Source organism: Macaca nemestrina, chromosome 11, assembly GCF_043159975.1.
Source record: "Macaca nemestrina isolate mMacNem1 chromosome 11, mMacNem.hap1, whole genome shotgun sequence".
NCBI lineage: Eukaryota > Metazoa > Chordata > Mammalia > Primates > Cercopithecidae > Macaca > Macaca nemestrina.
The window spans coordinates 116,357,551-116,380,288 of record NC_092135.1 but is presented as its reverse complement, the minus strand read 5'-3'; the positions used below and the strand labels follow the sequence as shown (position 1 = coordinate 116,380,288).

The 22,738-nt window shown below is 50.7% G+C and overlaps 1 protein-coding gene and 1 non-coding gene across 6 annotated transcripts in view; both read right to left on the bottom strand.

Moving 5' to 3' along the window:
• The window catches only part of LOC105481209 (PNKD metallo-beta-lactamase domain containing), an 80,581-nt gene that overhangs the window by 15,532 nt on the left and 42,311 nt on the right, over window positions 1–22,738 (bottom strand). The window contains exon 1 of one of the 5 annotated variants that reach the window (XM_071073362.1): window positions 9,465–9,749. The exons of 3 other annotated variants lie outside the window; for them this stretch is intronic. In XM_071073362.1, the coding sequence (XP_070929463.1) occupies window positions 9,465–9,628 (164 nt within the window). In that variant the 5' untranslated portion in view covers window positions 9,629–9,749. Of the gene's footprint in view, window positions 1–9,464; window positions 9,750–22,738 lie in introns of those variants that run through there. One more of the 5 variants, XM_011740603.3, reaches the window with a different exon arrangement.
• On the bottom strand, window positions 3,969–4,069 carry LOC112425490 (small nucleolar RNA U13). The gene has a single exon (XR_003016544.1). It is a non-coding gene; the product is annotated as a small nucleolar RNA U13 (small nucleolar RNA).

The window sequence follows — 22,738 nt, the reverse complement described above, 5'->3', positions numbered from 1 at the left end:
CAGAGTTGGCGAGTGACAATCCCCACAGTCAGCTCCCCGTCCTGCTCCTTCTCTTTCTGGGAAAGGGCCCCTGTCCTTGCAGTTGCATTTAGCCTTCTCCCTGGCATATGCAACCAAAACAGGATCCCTCTCAATTTTGCCATCCACTGCCCCCCATCGCAGCCTCACCTGTGGGAACAGGCCCTGGAAACTCACCTAGGGTCTCTCTACCTCCGACCCAAACTGCAAACCACAGGCAAAAAGAAGTTCCTAAAGCGCCGCATTTTGCTGAGGCTTGCACCTGCTTGAAAGTCTTCGGTGGCTCCTCACTGCTTATGAACAAATGTCCAACTTCCAGTCAGGCCTTCTGGAAACTGAGACCACAGGAGTTGCTGCCCCCTCCCTTCCTGTACCGCCCAAGGATAATCCCGTGCTCCCAAGAATGAAAGGACAGAAACCCCCTAAATGACTGCCACCAGCGAAATGTACAAATAAATTCCAACATATTCAGACCTTGGAAAACTGCACAGCAAGGGAAACACATGATCTAGAGCAACAGGTTTCAACATTCACAAAGCTCAAGCACGCATCGTTATGCTGAGACATACTGCAGAGAAAACAATATGACAATATTCATTAAAAATACAAAAGCATGGCTGGGTGCGGTGGCTCACACCCGTAATCCCAGCGCTTTGGGAGGCCGAGGCAAATGGATCACCTGAGGTCAGGAGCTGGAGACCAGCCTGACCAATATGGTGAAATCCCGTCTCTACTGAAAACACAAAAATTAGCCAGGCATGGTGGTGCGTGCCTGTAATTCCAGCTACTTCAGAGGCTGAGGCAGGAGAACTGCTTGAACCTGGCAGGCAGAGGTTGCAGTGAGCCAAGATCGTGCCACTGCACTCCAGCCTGAGTGAAAGAGTGAGACTGCCTCAAAAAAAAAAAAAAAAAAAAAAGCATGCAAATCAGTCATGTATATTTTTTGGGTTTTTTTTTTTTTTTTTTTTTTTTTTGAGACAGAGTCTCGCTCTGTCGCCCAGGCTGGAGTGCAGTGGCCGGATCTCAGCTCACTGCAAGCTCCGCCTCCCGGGTTTACGCCATTCTCCTGCCTCAGCCTCCTCAGTAGCTGGGACTACAGGCGCCCGCCACCTCGCCCGGCTAGTTTTTTTGTATTTTTTTAGTAGAGAAGGGGTTTCACCGTGTTAGCCAGGATGGTCTCGATCTCCTGACCTCGTGATCTGCCCGTCTCGGCCTCCCAAAGTGCTGGGATTACAGGCTTGAGCCACCGCGCCTGGCCTTTTTTTTTTTTTTTTTTCTTCTTGAGACAGAGCTTTGCTCTTGTTGCCCAGGCTGGAGTGCAATGGCACGATCTCAGTTCACTGCAACCTCTGCCTCCTGGGTTCAAGTGATTCTCCTGCCTCAGCCTCCCAAAGTAACTGGGATTACAAGTGCCTGCCACCATACCCAGCTAATTTTTTTGTATTTTTAGTAGAGACGGGTTTCACTATGTTGGCCAGGCTGGTCTCGAACTCATGACCTCAAGTGATCCACCCACCTCGGCCTCCCAAAGTGCTGAGATTACAGGCATGAGCCACCATGCCCAGCTAGAACCTGTGCCCTTCTGTCTTCAATCCCCTGCTCCACCTTCCCAGGATGTCACTGCCCCATGTTATGGCCCCTGGTTTCCTAAGCCATTACCAGAGATACGGCTTCTTCTTTTGCTGGAGGCAAGAAGCAGGAACTCACTCCCCTAACCTCAGTTTCCCTTTCTGTCAAATTGAGTGCTCCCCCGCAGCCTGGACCAGTAAGTTTATGTGACTCACAAGAAAATACTGATGCTTGTTATGTGACTCACAAGAAAATACTGATGGGCCTTGGCCCATCTATATTAGAATGATCTAGGGGTGCTGGTTAAAAAAGAAGATTCTGACCTTCTTCTCTCCCTCCCTCTTCCTAGATTTTGATTCAGCAGTTCTGGGGCCAGGAACTACCCATCATCACCTCACCAAAAAGAAGATAAAGTTTCCTAATTGGTCCTCTAGGACTTAGGTGGGAGGCAGAAAAGCCATTCTGCAAGGTGGGGAGCAGCCAGCCTGGGTAAGTGGCAGCTGCCCCGAGGGACCCTCCTTGTGGGGTTACAGCTGCAGACAGTGCCAGCACCTCCAGTGTAGGGTCAAAGTGCACCTTCCACTCCTTGCCTCAGTGAGCCAGCAGTTGGTGTCTCTGGTATCTGAATGTGAGCCTCCAGCCCCATGGGAGGCCATGTGTGACAACTGGGGACAGTGAGCCACTGCCCCCCCAGATGCCCCTCCCTCTGACACACAGTGGAAAACACACAATGAAGCTCTTCTTCTCTCCTCCATAGGGCCATTTCACCATCCTGGGCAGCCCTGAGAGAAGCCTGAGGTTTTCAAGCCTCTGTCCCAGCTGGGCCCAGGGCTGGCCTCAGGCCAGGGGGAGTAGGAGGGAGGGTGGAGGGCAGGGGAGCAGCATAAAGGGGGCTCTGCCTCCCACAGAATGACCTGGAAAGCCCTTATTGCCAGGGTCACCTGCCTTGGCTCCTCCCTTCCTCCTGTATCGGCTAAATGGCCCCCCGATCCCACAGGGCCCCAGACTCCACTGGGACCCAACGGACAAGCTCAGGCTGGTGGGGCCTCTGGCCGGGGACTGTTCTGCCTTCTCCCTTCGTGTCCTCAGGACCCAGACTGCCCAGGCTCTGCATCTTACCACCGACAGGGCACTCCTAATGAAACGGAACTGAAAGTGCCTGTCTGAGAGCTGAGGGACCTGGAGGGCCACCAGGACACAGGGTTCTATGGGACCCAAGGTCTGCTCCGAGGCCCCTCAGGAACGTAGAGAGCAGCTCCATGTTTTGTGCATTCTCAAAACTGAGGAAACGGAAGAAGATAACGAGACAGCTAAAAGGCCCTTGAGGGTGAGGGTTTCCCGAAGCTGCCAGCATGCCTGGGGGCGGGGGGACTTCCTCACGCCCAGGAGAGGGACAGGGCTGCTCTGCGGTCAAAACAGGAGATCCCCGGGTCAGGGTCTGCCATCGTCCTACCCATCCCTGGATGGGTTCTTCCCCAGACTTCACAGCCCTCTCCAGAGGACACCCATCTGTCACTGACGAAGGGGGCTCTTGGCTAGAACCAGAAGCACAGTAAGAGCTGGTGGCCTCTCCATGGTGTCTCAGCCCTGGCTGGGAGGCCTTAGCTAGTTCTCTCTCCATGGGTGTAATTCCAGGCCACCTGCCCGCCAAGGGCTCTGGGCTTTGTTTAGTTTTGGTTTGTTTCTTGTGACTTTCTCCTTCTCTCCTCACTCATCCCAATCCCAGGCTTTCCTGATTCAATCCTGCTCCCTGGGCTAGGCCTGAGGGTCCCAGAGGGCCACCAAGGACACAGGGTTCTAGTGGAGCCGGGGTCTGCTCCAAGGCACCTTAGTTTTTGTTTGATTGTTTTGACACAGAGTCTCGCTCTGTCATCCAGGCTGGAGTGCAGTGGCGTGGTCTCCGCTCACTGCAAGCTCCGCCTCCCGGGTTGACGCGATTCTCCTGCCTCAGCCTCCCGAGTAGCTGGGATTACAGGGGTGCACGACCATGCCCAGTTAATTTTTGTATCTTTTAGTAGAGATGGGGTTTTGCCATGTTGGCCAGGCTGGTCTCAAACTCTTGGCCTCAAGAATCCGCTCGCCTTGGCCTGCCAAAGTGCTGGGATTACAGGTGTGAGCCACTACACCCGGCCCCAAGGCCCCTTAGGAACACAGAAAGCAGCCAGGAAGTCCGATCCATGAACACCTAACTCCAGTACAAGCAAGAATGCGCACGGGAAGCTCGAAGAGGGAAGATAGTGCCGGGGGCAGTCTGGAGACAAGAGGTTCATTTTGACTGAGGAGGCTGGGAAGGCTTCGTGGAGAAAAGGGCACCTGAGCCAAGCTTTTCATTCATTTATTCACACATGCATGCATTCATTCAGAAACTTTTTTTTCTTTCACATCAGACGGATACCGTGCTGACATCACCACAAGGTTTGAGGGATGCGCACGTTACCTATGCGTGTGAAAACCCAATCATACTTAGGAATTAAAATAGGACCATTCAGAGGCATTTAGTAAGGGCCACCTAGGTGCCAGGCACTGTTCTGGAATCTGGGATACAGTCTTTAACAAAGCTTCTCCCCCTGTGTAGCCACATTCTGGTTGGGGGAGAAGAACAATCAACATGTAGTGTGTCCCATGGTGATGTGAACTAGGGGAACATAAAGCCGGAGAGGGGACAGGGTGCAGGGGTGCGGGTGGTGCTATGTTTATGTGGGGTGGTCAGGGCAGGGCTCTCATATAAGGCAAAATTTGAGCAGAGAACTGAAGGAAGTGAGGCAGCAAGCCATGCGGAGTCACAGAAAGGCCTGAAGGGAGGGGTGTCTTGGTGTATTTGAGGCCTGGGATTACAACAGGCAGAGACAGAATTAGCCCAGACCTCTCCGCTAGGACTGAAGCACCGTGGAGAGGCCACCAGCTGTGGCTGAGGCAGAGGAGCAGGCTGAAGGGCGCTAAAAGATGTGGTAGGGATGGGCAGGTCACAGAGGGCCCTGAAGCCATTCTTCGAACAGACTTGGACCTCATGAGAGAGGTGGGAAATCGCTGGAGGAGTTTGAGCAGAGAAGTAATCCATTCCTGAATTAAATAACAGTTTCTTTTTTTTTTTTTTTGAGATGGAGTTTCACTCTTATCACCCAGGCTGGAGTGCAATAGCGCAATCTCGGGTCACTGCAACCTCTGCCTCCTGGGTTCATTCAAGCGATTCTCCTGGCTGGCCCAGGGTGGTGGCAGTGGAGGCAGGGAGAAGTGTTCAGATTCTGGGTACCTTTGAAGGTGAGTTTTGAAGATGCAACAGAATTTGACAGTAGAGACGTAGGGAGGAAGGAAGGCAGGACAGGTCAGACGGAAGTGCAGGAACAGCTCAGGCCTGGGGGAGATGAAACTGGGCAGGTCTGTAGGGGGTGTGGGAGGGCTGCAAAGGCCTGGGTGAGGGGCGTGGCTCCATTATGTTGGCAGTGTGGCTTGCAGAAGTGGACACTTGCTCAGAGCCACACTTTGAAGACTAACCAGGCAGCAGGGGGAAGCTGTGTCAGTGGGGAGAGCAGAGAGCAGCAGGGAGGCATGAGGCTGCTGTGGGTGCTCTGGCCATAGCTCTCCAAGGTCCCACAGGCCCCAGAAAAGAAAAGGATCCTGCTCCCCTCCTGCCAGGCTGCGATGTGGATAGCCCAGCTCATCTACCTGGCCTCATTCGGCAGCTGGGAGGATTCACTCAAGGTCCCTCCCAACAGGCTCCTGCCACTCTTGAAATCAAGCCAGTGGGACTCATGGGCCCCAGATAAGGGCTTTCCTCTTGCAGAAGCAGAGCAAGCTAGGTCCATCCCAGGGAGGGTTGCAAGGGTCAGGAAGGACCTTCTACGCCTCGGAATGGAGGGGGGCTTGGTCTAGGAGGGAAGGCTGTCACTAGGACTGGCTTTCCCCACAGGCCAGCTGCTACCCACCTCCTTGGCTCTGCAAGACACTCGCAGACCTGCTTGTGTCCTATCCGTCTCCCCTCTGCAGACAGAGGCTTTCCTCAAGACTCTGTTCTGCAAAATCCCCACAACTACCCCTAAGAAGGCAAAAGGACAACTGAGGCATGAAGCAGGGGGCACACACGGGCGAGTCCCACATTCCTGATCCAACTCCCCAGGTATATCGTGCTGCTTCTGGGGAGCTTGCCGTGCCCTGCCTCCTCCTGGGTTTGGGCCCCCCATTTTTTTTTTTTTTTTGAGATGGAGTCTTGCTCTGTCGCCCAGGCTGGAGTGCAGTGGTGCAATCTCGGCTCACTGCAAGCTCCGCCTTCCAGGTTCACACCATTCTCCTGCCTCAGCCTCCCAAGTAGCTGGGACTACAGGTGCCTGCCACCAGGACCGGCTAATTTTTTGTATTTTTAGTAGAGATGGGGAGACCTCCTGACCTCGTGATCCACCCACCTTGGCCTCCCAAAGTGCTGGAATTACAGGCTTGAGTCACTGCGCCTGGCCGGGCCCTTGCTTATATGTGTTCGCATGTGCTTTCTCCTTCCCTGCAGAACAGTGATCAGAACCTGTTCATATCTGGGACCCCACAGTCCTTACCCAGGGCAGCTGGGTGTTCCCTGGCTGAATGAAGGGATGTGGAGTTTCCTGCTGGGTGGTGAGTAGGACAGGCTTGGAAGACAGGGGTGGAGTTATGTAAGGAAGCTCCGGAAGGACACAGGGCCATGCATCCTCTCCCACCCAACTCCAGGTCACAGCAGGAACACTTGCCAACATTTCCTGAACACTCTCTTTGAGCCAGGCCCTGTGTATTTTAGGTGCGGTTTCATTTGATCTTCATAGGAGCCCTATGAGGTAGGCATCCCCAACCCCATTTTATAGATGCAAACAACTAAGGCACAGAGAAGTTACTTGTCCAAGGTCACATGGCTACTAAGCAACAAAGATAGGATGCAAAAGCAGATTTGTTCGACCCCACATGCTATGTGCTTAGCTACTATCCACACTGTCTCCCAGGCGCTACAGAGCCCCAAATGCATGTGTCTCACATCAGGTTCGCCTGTGGCCACTGTGCTCAGTTATCCTCATCCTAAGACAATTGTAGTTATGGTTAAGGAAAGCCTTTTATAAAATGGCCACACACCAGGGATGCTGATTATTAATGATAATATGGCCAACAGCTCTCCTCCCGGTGAGCCTGGTGTTTCCATCATTTCCTTTCCACCCCCAGTAGAATCCTCTATTTGTGATCCTCCCAGCCACACCTTCAGGTTGGTAGCGCATGTGCCCTCCCCCTCTCCACCATGTCCTCTCCCATCCCGTTCCCCCTCCCTCCCCATCCTTCCTGGAGACACCCCTAGCACCAACACCTGCCCATTTCCACCCTAGAGTTTCCTGCAAATATCCCCTTTCCCTCCCAGCAGCCAGCAGCTTCTCCCCCTGGGGACCGGACTGACTGTTTCCCACACTATGAGGAGCAAGGTCTGGAAATCTGCAAATGTGAAGAGTGGATTCCAAAGCAACCTTGAAATCCAGACACAGAAAAGCCTGTAGAAATACCGCATTTTGAAGAAGCTCTCCAATGATTCTAGTTTTGGAGATCTGTAAAATCCCAAGTCCCAATTTCCAGGCATACCCATACCCTCAAGATTCTGAGATAGTGATTCTGGCATTCTGATCTCAGGAATTCTGATTCCAGTTCCTTATGGAAACTTCTATTTTCCACTTCCTCAGGCCATTTGTATGACCTCAAACTTACTAATTTTGAAAGCTAGAAGTAGATTTAAATATCTTTCCCCAGATAAGACTGTAAAATTCCCAGAAATTTTATGGGGAGAAAATGTTTCCATTAAAAATCCCAAATATAGGCTGGGTATAGTGGCTCCTGCCTGTAATCCCAGCACTTTGGGAGGCCGAGGTGGGCAGATCATGAGGTCGGGAGTTCAAGACCAGCCTGACCAACATGGTGAAACCGCATCTCTACCGAAAATACAAAAATTAGCCAGGTGTGGTGGTGAGTGCCTGTAGTCCCAGCTACTCAGTAGGCTGAGGCAGGAGAATTGCTTGAACCTGGGAGGTGGAGGTTGCGGTGAGCTGAGATTGTGCCACTACACCACTCCAGCCTAGGGTACAGAGCAAGAGTCCGTCTCAAAAAAAAAAAAAAAAAAAAAAGGCCAGGTGTGGTGGCTCATGCCTATAATCCCAGCACTTTGGGAGGCCGAGGCGGGCAGATCATGAGGTCAGGAGTTCGCAACCAGCCTGACAAACATGGTGAAACCCCGTTTCACCATGCAAAGATCACGCCATTGCATTCCAGCCTGGGCAACAGAGTGAAACTCCGTCTCAAAAAAAGAAAAAAAAGAAGATTATTTAGATACCTTCATATTTGGGGATTTTCTTTTTCTTTTTCTTTTTTTTTTTTTGAGAGGGAGTCTCGCTCTGTTGCCCAGGCCTGAGTGAAATGGCGCGATCTCGGCTCACTGCAACCTCTGCCTCCCAGCTTTAAGCGATTCTTCTGCCTCAGCCTCCTGAGTAGCTGGGATTACAGGTGCTCACCACCATGCCCAGGTAATGTTTGTACTTTTAGTAGAGATGGGGTTTCACCATATTGGCCAGGCTGGTCTCGAACTCCTGACCTCAGGTGAGCCAGCCACCCGCCTCAGCCTCCCAAAGTGTTGGGATTACAGGCATGAGCCACCACGCCTGGCCTAGATATTTTTCAGTCTCATTATTTTAATGCAATATGCAGAGCAATGGTAACTTACTTGGCGCATTATCTAAACGGTGACCAAGGTTTAGGATATTAGAGATGTGAATGCTCCAAAAGGCACAAACACAAGATCCCCACCCCACCCTCCAGCACCATGTTTTTCTAGTTTTCCCGTCCACTGAAGCCTTTATATCACCGCTTCTTAGACTGTGAGTGGAATCCTGGGCCTAAAGCTTCTGGGCGTGTGGGTGGTCTGGGGAGGAGAGGGTGAGTTGCACAATGTCTGCTCGGAAGCTCAGGAAATTCCCAGGCTTGGGCTCTCCCCACAACCTGGCCTGTGGCCAGTGCTCTCACAATTCCCATCCCCAACATTACTGTCCCTAAACTGGGGCTTGAGGTCCTGACCCATGGTCAGGCTGGTAGTAGGAAGGGACAGGGGCCCTCGGAGGCCTGTCTTCTTCCCTGCCTCTCAGCGTCCCTGGGTCTGAACAGTGCTTGCTATCACCACCCTCCCCTGGGGCCAGGAAGGAAGGGGTAGAGGGAGGCAGGAGGGCAGAGTGAGCGGGGGAGGGTCCATGGAGACAAATCACTGGAAAAGTGGGCAGAGTCAGTTGGGTCAGATTTCACAGCCTGGGGCTTCCACTAGGGCCAGGCTGTGGTTAGAAGGAAAGGGACATGCTGGAATCCAACAGGGTTGAGACCCTTGCTTGGGACAGAAGAACCTAACTTGACTGGTGAGAAGTTGGGTGCTGGGGAGTGGGACAAGGACATACGGAAGGAGTTGGCAGTTTTAAATGTCAGACGGTGGGAGGCATTCCTTCTCTCCGGCACTTGCCATCGGAGCCCGGGCATCTGCTGACCTTACCCCTGGACAGGGACGGTCTTCCCAGCCCTGGCTACTGCACTATCCTCCTGTCCAGCTTCCTGGTCTCCAGCCCCTTCTGTGGCACTTTTCTCCAGATGTTCTCTCACGCCTCCTTACGTGGCCACCCTGGCCCGCCTCTCCGATCCTCCTTCCCCAGCTTATCCCAATTCTCCAGCCCCCCAACTCCCTCAGACCCCCCAACTCAGTGGCTTCTCCAATCCGTCTCCTCGATCCCTCTTCCCTCAGACCAAGCCCCGTCCTAACCGCCACGCCCACCCCCAGCTCCGGCCCGCGCCTCCCAGTCCCCTCTCCCAGCGCGCCCGCCTCCCGAGCTGGCACGCTTCGGACCCCGGGCACTAACCCGATTCGGAAGAGCAGCCGCTGGCTGTGCGCCATGAGCAGGCCGCGGAGGCCCCGCCGCACTCGGCAGCCGCGGGGGCTCACAAGTAGGACGAGGACAAGGACGAGGAGGAGCCAGCAGCCGGCGACCCACTGCCACGGCGCGGGCCAGCCCTGCCAAGCCATGCTGGGGGCAGGCGCGCGCCAGCCGGGCGGAGCTGGGCGTTGCTAGCCAACGGCCCGGCCCCGGCCCCCCGCGGGGAACCTGCAGGCAGGCTGGGGGCGTGGGGGCGTTGTGGCCCCGCCCCGCCCATTGACCTCTGCTTTGGACCCGCCCCCTCACCACCTCCAGCGGGGCGAGTACCCCCAAGGCCACCGGCTTGGGGGGCGGCCTGGCTCCGCCCCCGGCTGGCGGCCAGGAGGCGGGGCCACAGCGGGCCGCGAGCCTGCGCTGATCGGGGTCCCCAGTCGCCTGAACCCTGGGAGGGGGTCGGAGCTCGTAGTTCGCCCCGCCCGCCTCCCCGTCCAGGGCACTGCTACAGTTTCTCAGCTGGCAGAAACCTGAGAGATCATCTGGGGCAGCTGCCATTCATGGTTTTATTCATTCGCCGAATTACTTTTCTAGCTTCTCCTATGTACTTGGCACTCTGCCAGGCTCTGAGGCGGATGCAAGGGTCAAAGGCACAGCGTCTGCATTCCTGGAGCCCACAGTCCGGAATCCAGTGAGGAGACGAACCAAATAAGCAAGCAAACAAAATTATATCTGTTTATGCACACACATACATATGCGCGTGATAAATTGTGAAAGGAAGTCAAGGAGGTAGCAATGATATGGAGCACAGAGAGGGCCAGCTTAGATGGGGAGGGCCTCCCCAGCAGATGACATTTAAGTCCTGCCCTGAAGGATAGGAAGAGGCCACACAAGCTCTGGGGGAGCAACATGACCTAGAATATGTAGCCATGGGTGGCACAGTGGGGCCTAGGGCTGGGGCATTCCCACTCCCAAACCCAGGGCGATTTCCACATCACCGTTCCCAGCTCCCTCACTGCTGCCCTCCTGATGGATTCTAGAAGTTGTTAAGGTCCCTGGAATGCAAGTAGGTGTGAAGGCATGCGTGGTGGTGGTGAAATCTACAAATTTAGGCACAGGAGCCAGGGCTGGGCTCGTTTTGGCTCCAGCCCTAGCCCTGTCCCAGGACAGGAAGGGAAGGAAATGCTCTAAAGAGTCAAGCTCAGCCAGGCTCGGTGGCTCACGCCTGTAATCCCAGCACTTTGGGAGGCCAAGGGCGGAGGGGCGGATCACCTGAGGTCAGGAGTTCGAGACCAGCTTGACCAACATGGAGAAACCCCGTCTTTACTAAAAATACAAAATTACCTGGGTTTGGTGGCGCCTGCCTGTAATCCTAGCTACTGGGGAGGCTGAGGCAGGAGAATCACTTGAACCCAGGAGGCAGAAGTTGCAGTGAGTCGAGATCGTGACATGGCACTCTAGCCTGGGCAACAAGAGCAAGACTCTGGCTCAAAAAAAAAAAAAAAAAAAAGAGTCAAGGTCGGCCGGGAGTGGTGGCTCACGCCTTTAATGCCAGCACTTTGGGAGGCTGAGGCGGGCGTTTCGCTAGGTCAGGAGATTGAGACCATCCTGGCTAACACGGTGAAACCCTGTCTCTACTAAAAATACAAAAAATTAGCCTGGCATGGTGGCGGGCGCCTGTAGTCCCAGCTACTTGGGAGTCTGAGGCAGGAGAATCGCTTGAACCTGGGAGGCGGAGGTTGCAGTAAGCCAAGATAGTGCCACTGCACTCCAGCCTAGGTGACGGGGCGAGACCTGTCTCAAAAACAAACAAACAAACAAACAAAACAAGTCAAGCTTACCTCTGATGCTGCTGGGAGGTGCTTGGAGGGAGATTGGTGAGGAATATGTTAAATTATCTTCAAAGTGAATTGTAATTCCAACACCTGAATCTAGGTTTAATCCAGAAAACCCAGACAGACATGGAGTTTCTCCTATGTGGCTACATCTTGAGGGACAGAGCCTATGGCCTGCTCCCTCCCTGTCTCCTTGCCTGTAATTAGGCTGCTTCTCAGTGCCTGGCATATAAAGGGCTGGTACTGCAGAGGAGGCAGAGGAGAGAGAAAACTGATAAGCCAATTTGCAGATGGCCCTTGTAAGATGCAGGAGTTTGCGTCTCCAAGTCTGTGTCTGTACATGCAAAGTGAAGGATCATGGGGCATCATCAAAAGTCATTGTGCGGCCGGGCGCGGTGGCTCAAGCCTGTAATCCCAGCACTTTGGGGGGCCGAGACGGGTGAATCACGAGGTCAGGAGATCGAGACCATCCTGGCTAACACGGTGAAACCCCATCTCTACTAAAAAAGACAAAAAACTAGCCGGGCGAGGTGGCGGGCGCCTGTAGTCCCAGCTACTCAGGAGGCTGAGGCAGGAGAATGGCGTAAACCCGGGAGGTGGAGCTTGCAGTGAGCTGAGATCCGGCCACTGCACTCCAGCCTGGGCAACAGAGCAAGACTCCGTCTCAAAAAAAAAAAAAAAAAGTCATTGTGCACACACCTTTCTGCAGGTAAGGCTGGCCAAGTAAGGCTGTGCCAGGCATTCTGTTGAGAAATTAAAATGCAGTCCTGTAATCTGAAACAGGAAATGCATGCTCAAGCATGAGCTTGCAGAGAACGTAGAGATGACCAAATTCTAAATCTCAAGCCACACAATTAACAAGATTATAGACAATAAATCCAAGATACGTTTGATGAAGTATATGGAGTCAAGGCGGGACTGGGATAAGGAGTGAGGGTGTGTGTTTTAGGGGACTCATGCAGGCCCAGGGAGCCATAACCCCACCGTTAGACTGTTCTGGAAGACTTCCAATGTCTGCTGCAAGTTGGCTTTAGTTTCACCTCCTCTGCCATAAGAATCTTCTATCCCATCCAGGCTAATGCCTTATTATTACCCCTCTCCTGCACTTCATACCCTAGAATACCTAACTACTTGTAGTTGCCTGGACCTACCATATTGTTTCACACCCCCATGCCTTTGCACATGCTGTGCCTTCTGTGTGGAATGTCATTTATCCTTTGTTCCCCAAAGACTCGGATTGGGTGTGGTCTCTCCAAGAAATCTCTTCTTGAACCCTCCTAGCTCCTTCATGGGCTTAAGCATGTCCCCTTTTGTGCCAACTCTGGGTCATATTCATACTTTTTTTAAAAAAATAGAGACAGGGTCTCACTCTGTCACTCAGGCTGGAGTGCAGTGGCACGATCATAGCTCACTGCAGCCTCAAACTCCTGGGCTCAATCCTACTGCTTCAGCCTCCTGGGTAGTTGGAACACCAGGCATGAGCCACGGGCACTGGCCTGTATATTTTCAAATAGCTAGAAGAGCAGACTTTGAATGTTCCCAGCACAAAGAAATGATCAATGTTTGGGGTGATGGATATGCTAATTACCTTGATTTGATCATTATGCATTATATACATGTATCAAACTATCACACTGTGCTCCATAAATATGTACAACTATTATGTGTCGATTAAAAATAGTAATAAAAGCAAAAAAGAGTAGGGCCAAGGATTTAATTTATTACTTTCCAGTGTCTGGCATGGTGCCAGGTACATATTAAATACTCACAAACGTTCTTTGAAAATGTAAAACTCCTAACCATATCCCACAAAGCCCCTGCTTGATAGGGCCCAGCCTGTCTCTTCAACCTCCTCAGATGCCTTTCCCTTGTCACCACGGACCAGTCACATTTCCTCAAATGTGCCACCGTCATTCCCACCTCAGGGCCTTTGCCCATGCTCCCTCCCCTTAGAACACTCCTTCCCCAGTTCTCTGAATTGGAGGCAGCTTCTTAGCTCTTGGGTGTCAGCACAAACGCCAACCCCTCCATGTGGAAATAACTGTATCTTGAGCTGAGTGCTGGCTACATGGCCTATGCCAGTGGCTTTCAACAGGGGTGATTTTGCCTCCCAGAAGATATATGGCAATGTCTGGGAACATTTTTGATGGTCACAACTGAGTGGGGAGGAGTGTTACTGACATTTAGTGGGTAGAGGCCAGGGATGCTGCTAAACATCCTATAATATACAAGACAGGGCTGGGCGCGATAGCTCACGCCTGTAATCCCAGTACTTTGGGAGGCCGAGGTGGGCGGATCACAAGGTCAGGAGTTCGAGACCAGCCTGACCAACATAGTGAAACCCTGTCTCTACTAAAAATACAAAAATGAGCCAGGTGTGGTGGCAGGTTCCTGTAATCGCAGATACTCAGGAGGCTGAGGCAGGAGAACCGCTTGAACCTAGGAGGCAGAGGTTGCAGTGAGCCAAGATCATGTCACTGCACTCCAGCCTGGATGACAGAACGAGATTCTGACTCAAAAAAAAAAAAAAAAAAAAGACAGTCCCCAGGACAAATGGCCCCAATATCTGCAGTACAGAGGTTGAGAAACTCTGACATACACAAATTGAAAAACTCACCAAGTTGTACATTAAAGATTTGTACACGGCTGGGCACAGTGGCTCACGCCTGTAATCCCAACACTTTGGAAGGCTGAGGAGGGCAGATGACAAGGTCAGAAGTTTGAGACTAGCCTGACCAACATAGTGAAACCCCGTCTCTACTGAAAATACAAAAATTAGCCGGGTGTGGTGGCGCATGCCTGTTGTCTCAGCTACTCGGGAGGCTGAGGCAGAAGAGTCATTTGAACCCGGGAGGTGGAGGTTGCAGTGAACCAAGATCGCACCATTGCACTCCAGCCTGGGTGACAGAGCGAGACTCTGTCTCAAAAAAAAAAAAAAAAAAAAAATTGTGCACTTTACCATATATAAGTTATACATCAAGTTAATCAAATGAAAGAAAAAATGTTACCCCCTCTATGAGGCCTTTGCTAACCACCTCCTCACTCTCTACTCTATTACCAATATTACTGTGCTTACATCCTTCACTTTCATAGCACTTTTCACAATGTGATGTTATTTTGTGGATCTTTTCTGTTACTCCCACTGGAATGTTAGCCCCATGAAGCCCCATGGAGGGACCTGTGTTGGCATCACTGTATTCCCAGTGGTGTGAATAATACCTGGCCCAGAGCAGGTGTTCAGTTAAGTATCTGCTGAATGAATGAGTGAATGATAGAAACAAGGCATGGATGAATGACAATTCATGTTTTGCCACCAAGCACTGTGACTGTCAGGAGACTGGAGCCCTCTTGTTCTGACTAGTGTGCTCAGGGCCCACAGGAGAGCTGTACAGAAGCCAAACCCCACTCAGAAGGGTGGATCATGTAAAGGAGTCAGAACAAGCCCGGTGGTGGCAGGCTCTTCATAATATCAGAGGAAGCTGCAGGAGAGCCACGGCTGAAGAACCCATGCACTCCAGGGCTTTGGCTGTGACCCCTCCCCTGAGCAGCTTGGGGGGCACTGCCAAGGCTAAAGTTTGCCTCTGCCACTCTCTTAGGAGAGACACCTTCATAACCCGAGTCGGGTGCCTGGCAGTCATGCAGGTCCGGCCTGTGATGTGGGTTCCTGGGTTGGGGTGGGGGTTCTTGTGTCTCCTCCTTGTTCCACCTGTCATCCCGGGCTGCCTGTCCCTGGTGTCTGAATCTTGCCTTCCCTACTGGCCTGGAAGTTCCCTTAGAATGGAGAGCCTGCCTCCATCTTTGCACCGTGGCTCAAGCTTGATGACTGGTGCTTGGTTGGCATTCAGGAAATCACTGGTGGGGATGATGATGATGATGATGACAAAGACGACGGTGATGATGACGAAACAATCATGAAGATGCTGGGATGGTTGGAGCTGCTTAAATGTTAGAGAAAAGAGACATCTTGTTGGACCTGGGTGGAGAAATTAGTTCAGTTTAGAAAAGTGAACCCGCCGGGCGCAGTGGCTCAAGCCTGTAATCCCAGCACTTTGGGAGGCCGAGACGGGCGGATCACGAGGTCAGGAGATCGAGACCATCCTGGCTAACACGGTGAAACCCCGTCTCTACTAAAAAATACAAAAAACTAGCCGGGCGCGGTGGCGGGCGCCTGTAGTCCCAGCTACTCGAGAGGCTGAGGCAGGAGAATGGCGTGAACCCGGGAGGCGGAGCTTGCAGTGAGCTGAGATCCGGCCACTGCACCCCAGCCTGGGCGACAGAGCAAGACTCCGTCTCAAAAAAAAAAAAAAAAAAAAAAAAAAAAAAAAAAAAAAAAGAAAAGTGAACCCAAAGCAGAAGTGGTGACTGGGATAATCTGGCCTCTGCTTAGCCCAGTCCATTCCCTCATCTGTTATCCCCAACCAAAGCTCAATTTCCCTTGTGGACCATTTTCTCATGGACTCCCCTCTGAGCCATTCTGCTGTACTCTGCGGAACTCTGGTTTGTTCGGAAACAAATCCTCCCCCAACGTCCTCTGCCTTCTCACAGAGCTCCTAGCCTGTCTGGACTGAATATGATCCCTGTCTTCTATTCCCTCCCTTCTCTCTAACTGCCCTGCCTTCTGCAGTGGAAACCTTTAGTCTCACATTGTCACCAGGTTGGAAAGGGATGCACTAGTAATAGTCCAGGCCAAGGCCATTGCTCTCCCTGACTCATGTATAAACTTCTTTCCACCCTTCCTCATCAGTCCCATACACTGATCCCCCCCAGGCTCTCTAAGGATTTCAACACCTGTTTTTAGTTTTCCTGCCTGATTCCTGCCATCAGGTAATTCCAACAAGCATGGTTCACTCAACATCATAGCGCGGCAGTTTTCAAGTGTTAGGGAGCCTAAGAACCACTAAGGGAGCTCGTCAAAATACAGAATGCTGGGTCCCTCCCCCAGAGATTCGGACTTGGTAGGTTTGGCTGGGGCCCAAGAGTGTGCATTTCGCATGGGTGATTCTGGACTCTGCCTTGACCTCAGTTCCTGACTTCAATTCCAATGCCTTCAACATAATTCAGCAGCTTGCTCACATGGCCACACCCTGGATTCACCTGGAACTTCTCTGCCTCTGAGAACCTAAATTCCAATGTCCTTTTCCCTGATCCCCTCTCATCCCCAGTACACATGGGCCTCCAGTTCCAGCCCCTCAGGCAGTTTGTTTTCTTCCAGCCCTTCAGCCCCTCTTGCACCCATATTTGAACTTAGGCTCAATCCCTTGAACTACTTACCACCTGTCAGCTTCCTGACCCTCTGACCTCCTTGCCCCCCAAGCCTTAGCCTACCAACCTTCAGACCTACCTGAACCAACGTGACAGTCTCCTACCTCACGGACAGGGCTGAAGAAAGCTGCTGTACCACATGGCTCAGGGCTGCTATGGTTCAGGCCATCCCAAGCCCCTGACACCAATGCTTGGCAGTTCTATTTTGCTGAGGCCGCATCTCATCTGCAGTTGTTATTCCAAACCTCAAGCCCCAACGTCATTTCCTTTACTTTCAGCAAATATCCTTCTTAGAGAAAACAATTTCTGTGACTACCTACCCCTCTACAAATTTTGCAATTTTCCTCAGCCTAAGAGCAAATTCCAGTATCTCCTTGCCTTAAAAACTTCCCGGCCGGGCACAGTGGCTCACGCCTGTAATCCCAGCACTTTGGGAGGCCAAGGCAGGCGGATTGCCTGAGCTCAGGAGTTCGAAACCAGCCTGGGCAACAAGGTGAAACCCTGTCTCTACTAAAAATACAAAAAATTAGCTGGGTGTGGTGGTGGGCACCTGTAATCCCAGCTACTCGGGAAGCTGAGGCAGGAGAATCGCTTGAACCTGGGAGGCGGAGGTTGCAGTGAGCCGAGATTGTGACACTGCACTCCAGCCTGGGTGACACAGCGAGACTCTGTCTCAAAAAAAAAAAAAAAAGAAAAGAAAAAGAAAAAAAACGGCCGGGCGCGGTGGCTCACGCCTGTAATCCTAGCACTTTGGGAGGCCGAGACGGGCGGATCACGAGGTCAGGAGATCGAGACCATCCTGGCTAACACGGTGAAACCCCGTCTCTACTAAAAATACAAAAAATTAGCGGGGTGTGGTGGCGGGCGCCTGTAGTCCCAGCTACTGGGAGGCTGAGGCAGGAGAATAGCGTGAACCCGGGAGGCGGAGCTTGCAGTGAGCCGAGATCGCGCCACTGCGCTCCAGCCTGGGCGACAGAGCGAGACTCCCTCTCAAAAAAAAAAAAAAGAAAAAAAACAAGAAAAAAACTTCCCTTGACCTTGTACCATTTTCTAGACTCCGTTCTGCCTTTATCTCAACACAATCCAGTTTCCTGAAAGGCTGTCTCCAAAGGTGTGGTAGACGGCATTTCAGTTTTGAGTTCTTCATCTCTTGCTATAAATACACCGTTCACCCCGTGACTGTGCACCACTTCAATGGAGGCGAGGTATATTTTCCCACGCCACTGATGTTGCTGGTCTAAGGGAGATGAAAGGCACGTGGAGCCACCTGGATCCCACTCACAGCTTGGAAGTCAACCCAGCCCAGCAGAGCCCAAGCTAGATCAGCTGAAGCTCAGCCTGCCCACAGATGCATGAGCAAGATACATGCTTATGGTTGTAGGCTTCTCAGTTTTGAATTGGCTTCTTATGCAGCATTAGTGTAATAATAGTTAACAGTGACAGAGGGAAACAGAATATTAATGATGCTGGAAAGACATGATGGATGAGTGATTAACTATTTACAAAAGAGCAATTTATACTTGTGCCTCACAGAATCTACCAAAATAAATTCTACCTGAATTAAAGGGTTAAGGATATAAAATTAAACCACAGAAAATTAGAAGAAAATGAAAGACATGTTCAATCTGGGTTGCAGAGGATTTTCTAAAGCTAAAAATAACAAACGCATCATCTAATTTTCCTTAATAGGCATATATTATTCTTAAAGGCATTATTATTCCTATTATTCCTTAAGGGCATACATTATTCAGAAAAAAGCAACAGAAGACCTAACAAGGGAAATAATTACTGTTTTAGTTACCTAAAATCAAAAACCTTGGCTGGACACCGTGGCTCATGCCTGGAATCCCAGCACTTTGGGAGGCCGAGGCGGGCAGATCACGAGGTCAGAGATCGAGACAATCCTGGCCAACACGGTGAAACCCCGTCTCTAATAAAAATACAAAAATTAGCTGGGCATTGTGGTGTGTGCCTGTAGTCCCAGCTACTTGGGAGGCTGGGGAAGGAGAATTGCTTGAACCCAGGAGGCAGAAGTCGCAGTGAGCTGAGATCATGCCACTGCACTCCAGCCTGATGACAGAGTCAGACATCATCTCAAAAAAAAAAAAAAAAAAAAAAAAGAAAGAAAGAAAACCTTGGCCGGGCATAGTGGCTCATGCCTGGAATCCCAGCACTCTGGGAGGCTGAGGCAGGTGGATCACTTGAGGCCAGGAGTTCAAGGCCAGCCTGTCCAAAGTGGTGAAACCCCGTCTCTACTAAAAATACAAAAATCAGCTGGGCATGGTGGCAGGCATCTGTAATCCTAGCTACTCAGGCACTGAGGCACGAGAATCGCTTGAACCCAGGAGGTAGAGGTTCCAGTGAGCCAAGATAGCCCCGTAGCACTCCAGCCTGGGCAACAGAGTGAGACTCTCTCAAAAAGAAAAAAAAAAAAAAAAAGGAACTTTTTACGCCATTCTCCTGCCTCAGCCTCCGAGTAGCTGGGACTACAGGCGCCCGCCACCACGCCCGGCTAGTTTTTTGTATTTTTAGTAGAGACGGGGTTTCACCATGTTAGCCAGGATGGTCTCGATCTCCTGACTTCGTGATCCACCCGCCTCGGCCTCCCAAAGTACTGGGATTACAGGCTTGAGCCACCGCGCCCGGCCTAAGGAACTTAAATATACTTGATCTTAGCCAAAAGGCCAACGAGTGATTACAGACCTTAAATAAATGTGACAAACACAATGACCTCAATTAATAAATGGATAAATGGCTAATAAATATGAAAAAATGTTGGCCGGGCGCGGTGGCTCAAGCCTGTAATCCCAGCACTTTGGGAGGCCGAGACGGGCGGATCACGAGGTCAGGAGATCGAGACCATCCTGGCTAACACGGTGAAACCCCATCTCTACTAAAAAAGACAAAAACCTAGCCGGGCGAAGTGGCGGGCGCCTGTGGTCCCAGCTACTCGGGAGGCTGAGGCAGGAGAATGGCGTAAACCCAGGAGGCGGAGCTTGCAGTGAACTGAGATCGGGCCACTGCACTCCAGCCTGGGCGACAGAGCCAGACTCAGTCTCAAAAAAAAAAAAAAAAAAAAAAAGAAAAAATGTGAAAACTCAAAAGAATCAAGATAATCCAAGTATAGCCAGGCATGGTGGCTAACTTGCACCCAAAGTACAAGTAACCCCAGCACTTTGGGAGGCTGAGGTGGGAGGATCGCTTGAGCCCAGGAGTTCCAGACCAGCCTGGGCAACATAGGGAGACCTCATCTCTACAAAAAATTAAAAAATCAACCAGGCTTGGTGGTGCACGCCTGTGCTTCCAGCTGCTCAGGAGGCTGAGGTAGGAAGATCTCTTGGGCCTGGTAGGTACAGGCTGCAGCAAGCTGTGATCATGCCACTGCACTCCAGCCTGGGAGACAGAGACTCTGTCTCAAAAAAAAAAAAAAAAAAAAAAGCTGGGTGCTGTGTCTCATGCCTATAATCCCAGCACTTTGGGAGGTAGAGGTAGGAGGATCACCTGAGGCTGGGAGTTTGAGACCAGCCTGACGAACATGGAGAAACTCTGTCTCTACTAAAAATACAAAAAATTAGCTGGGCGTGGTGGCGCATGACTGTAATCCCAGCTACTCAGGAGGCTGAGGTAGGAGAATCGCTTGAACCCGGGAGGTGGAGGTTGCGGTGAGCTGAGATTGCGCCACTGCACCCCAGTCTCAAGAGCAAAACTCCAGCAACGAGAGTGAAACTCCATCTCAAAAAAAAAAAAAAAAAGAAACTGCAGTTAAACAATGAGATTTGATTTTCACTTAACCAAAACGCCAATATTAAAAACAAGAATAAAATCCTGAAGTTCTAAGAATATGGGAAGGTGAGTATTCATACATTGTTTGTGGGGGCATCAAATTTGTATAATTTTCTGGAAAGCAATTACCAATATGCATCAAGGCCTTAAAAATGTTCATATCTGTTTACTTAGTAATTCTGTTCTAGGAATCAGCCCAAAAGCTAGAATCTGAAATGTACTCCAGGGTTACTGGTAATGATGCAACTCTACAAACAACCTAGAAGTCCTGCAACAAAAGTTAGGTTCTGTGGACCTCGGTATTCCTTTTAAATGGTGTTTAAATTAGAAATCAATGCAGTGCGTGATCCTGAATTGGATCCTGGACTAGAAAAAAAGACACTGGGGAACAACTGTCAATATCAATAAAGACTATAGGTAGGTTATTAGAATTGCATCAACGTTGGGCTCGGTGGCTCACGCCTGTACTCCCAGTACTTTGGGAGGCTGAGGCAGGTGGATCATCTGAGGTCAGGAGTTCAAGACAAGCCTGACTGATATGGTGAAACCACGTCTCTACTAAAAATACAAAAATGAGCCGGGCGTGGTGGTGTGCACCTGTAGTCCCAGCTACTTGGGAGGCTGAGACAGGAGAGTGCTTAAACCCGGGAGATGGAGGTTGCAGCGAGCCAAGATCACGCCACTGCACTCCAGCCTGCAGCCTGGGCGACAGAGTGAAACTCTGTCTCAAAAAAAAAAAAAAAAAAAAAAAATTGTATGAAGGTTAATTTCCTGGTAGTTAAGTAATATGTGAACATTTGTATCAAGGTTAATTTCCTGGTAGCTGATATTTGGGGAAGCTGGGGGGCAGGTATGAGATCTCTTTATACATTTTCACAAATACTTTGTAAATCTGAAATTACCTAAAAAAAAAAGTTAAAAAAAAATAGAACACACACGAAGAGAATAATGCTTATACATTGATAGGGGTTTTTTTTTCTGTTGTTGTTTTTGTTTGTTTTTTTAAGGTGGAGTCTCACTCTGTCACCCAGGCTGGAGTGCAGTGGTAAGATCTAGGCTCACTACAACTTCTGCCTCCCGGGTTCAAGCAATTCTTGTGCCTCAGCCTCCCAAGTAGCTGGGACTACAGGTGCACACCCCCATACCCGGCTAATTTTTATAATTTTAGTAGGGATGAGATTTCACCATGTTGGCAAGGCTGGTCTCGAACTTCTGAGCTCAGGTGATCCACCCACCTTGGCCTCCCAGAGTGCTGGGATTATAGGCGTGAACCATCTCTCCCGGCCCAGGTTTTTTTTTTTTTTTCCAAACAACATGGGTGTGGCAGATCCTGTTGGTCAATACCCATTCTCCACATTTTTTCCTTGTTAACCCCTATTTTGCCCACTCTCCTCTGAACAGCCATAGCTTTCAAGTGAGTTCCTCTCCAGCCCTGATGGGTGGATCTTGCTTGGTCCATGCCACACATTGCCAGCCAAGCTATTAGTTAGACCCAGGAATATAATGTAATTCTTGCTATCAGACAGTAATAGCAAATATTTATATAGTACAAATCACAGGCAAGGCACTGTTCTAAGTGCTTTACATAGATTAACCCTCAGCTCTCACAACAAATGCAATTATATTTGCCATTACATGTGGGGAAAAGAAAGAGAGATCAGATTGTTACTGTGTCTATGTAGAAAAGGAAGACATAAGAAACTCCATTTTGATCTGTACTAAGAAAAATTGTTTCTGCTTTGAGATTCTGTTAACCTGTAACTTTAGCTCCAACCCTGTGCTCACAGAAACATGTGCTGTAATGAATCAAAGTTTAATGGACTTAGGGCTGTGCAGGATGTGCCTGGTTAACAACATGTTTGCAGGCAGTATGCTTGGTAAAAGTCATCGCCATTCTCCATTCTCGATTAAGCAGGGACACAATGCACTGCGGAAAGCCGCAGGGACCTCTGCCCAAGAAAGCCTGGGTATTGTCCAAGCAAGGTTCCCCCTCCCCGCTCCCCCCCGCCCCCTCCAGACAGCCTGAGATATGGCCTCATGGGAAAGGAAAGACCTTACCATCCCCCAATCTCCCAGCCCAACACGACACCCGTAAAGGGTCTGTGCTGAGGAGGAGGAGTGAAAGAGGGAGGCCTCTTTGCAGTTGAGATAAGAGGGTTTCTGTCTCCTCCTCGTCCTTGGGAATGGAATGTCTTGGTGTAAAACTGACCATTCCCATTCGTTCTATTCTGAGATAGGAGAAAACCGCCCTGTGGCTAGAGGCGAGATATACTGCTCTGTTGCTCTTTGCTACACTGAGAAGTTTGGGTAAAGAGAAACATAAATCTAGCCTACATGCACATCCGGGCACAGTACCTTTCCTGGAACTTACTCATGATACAGATT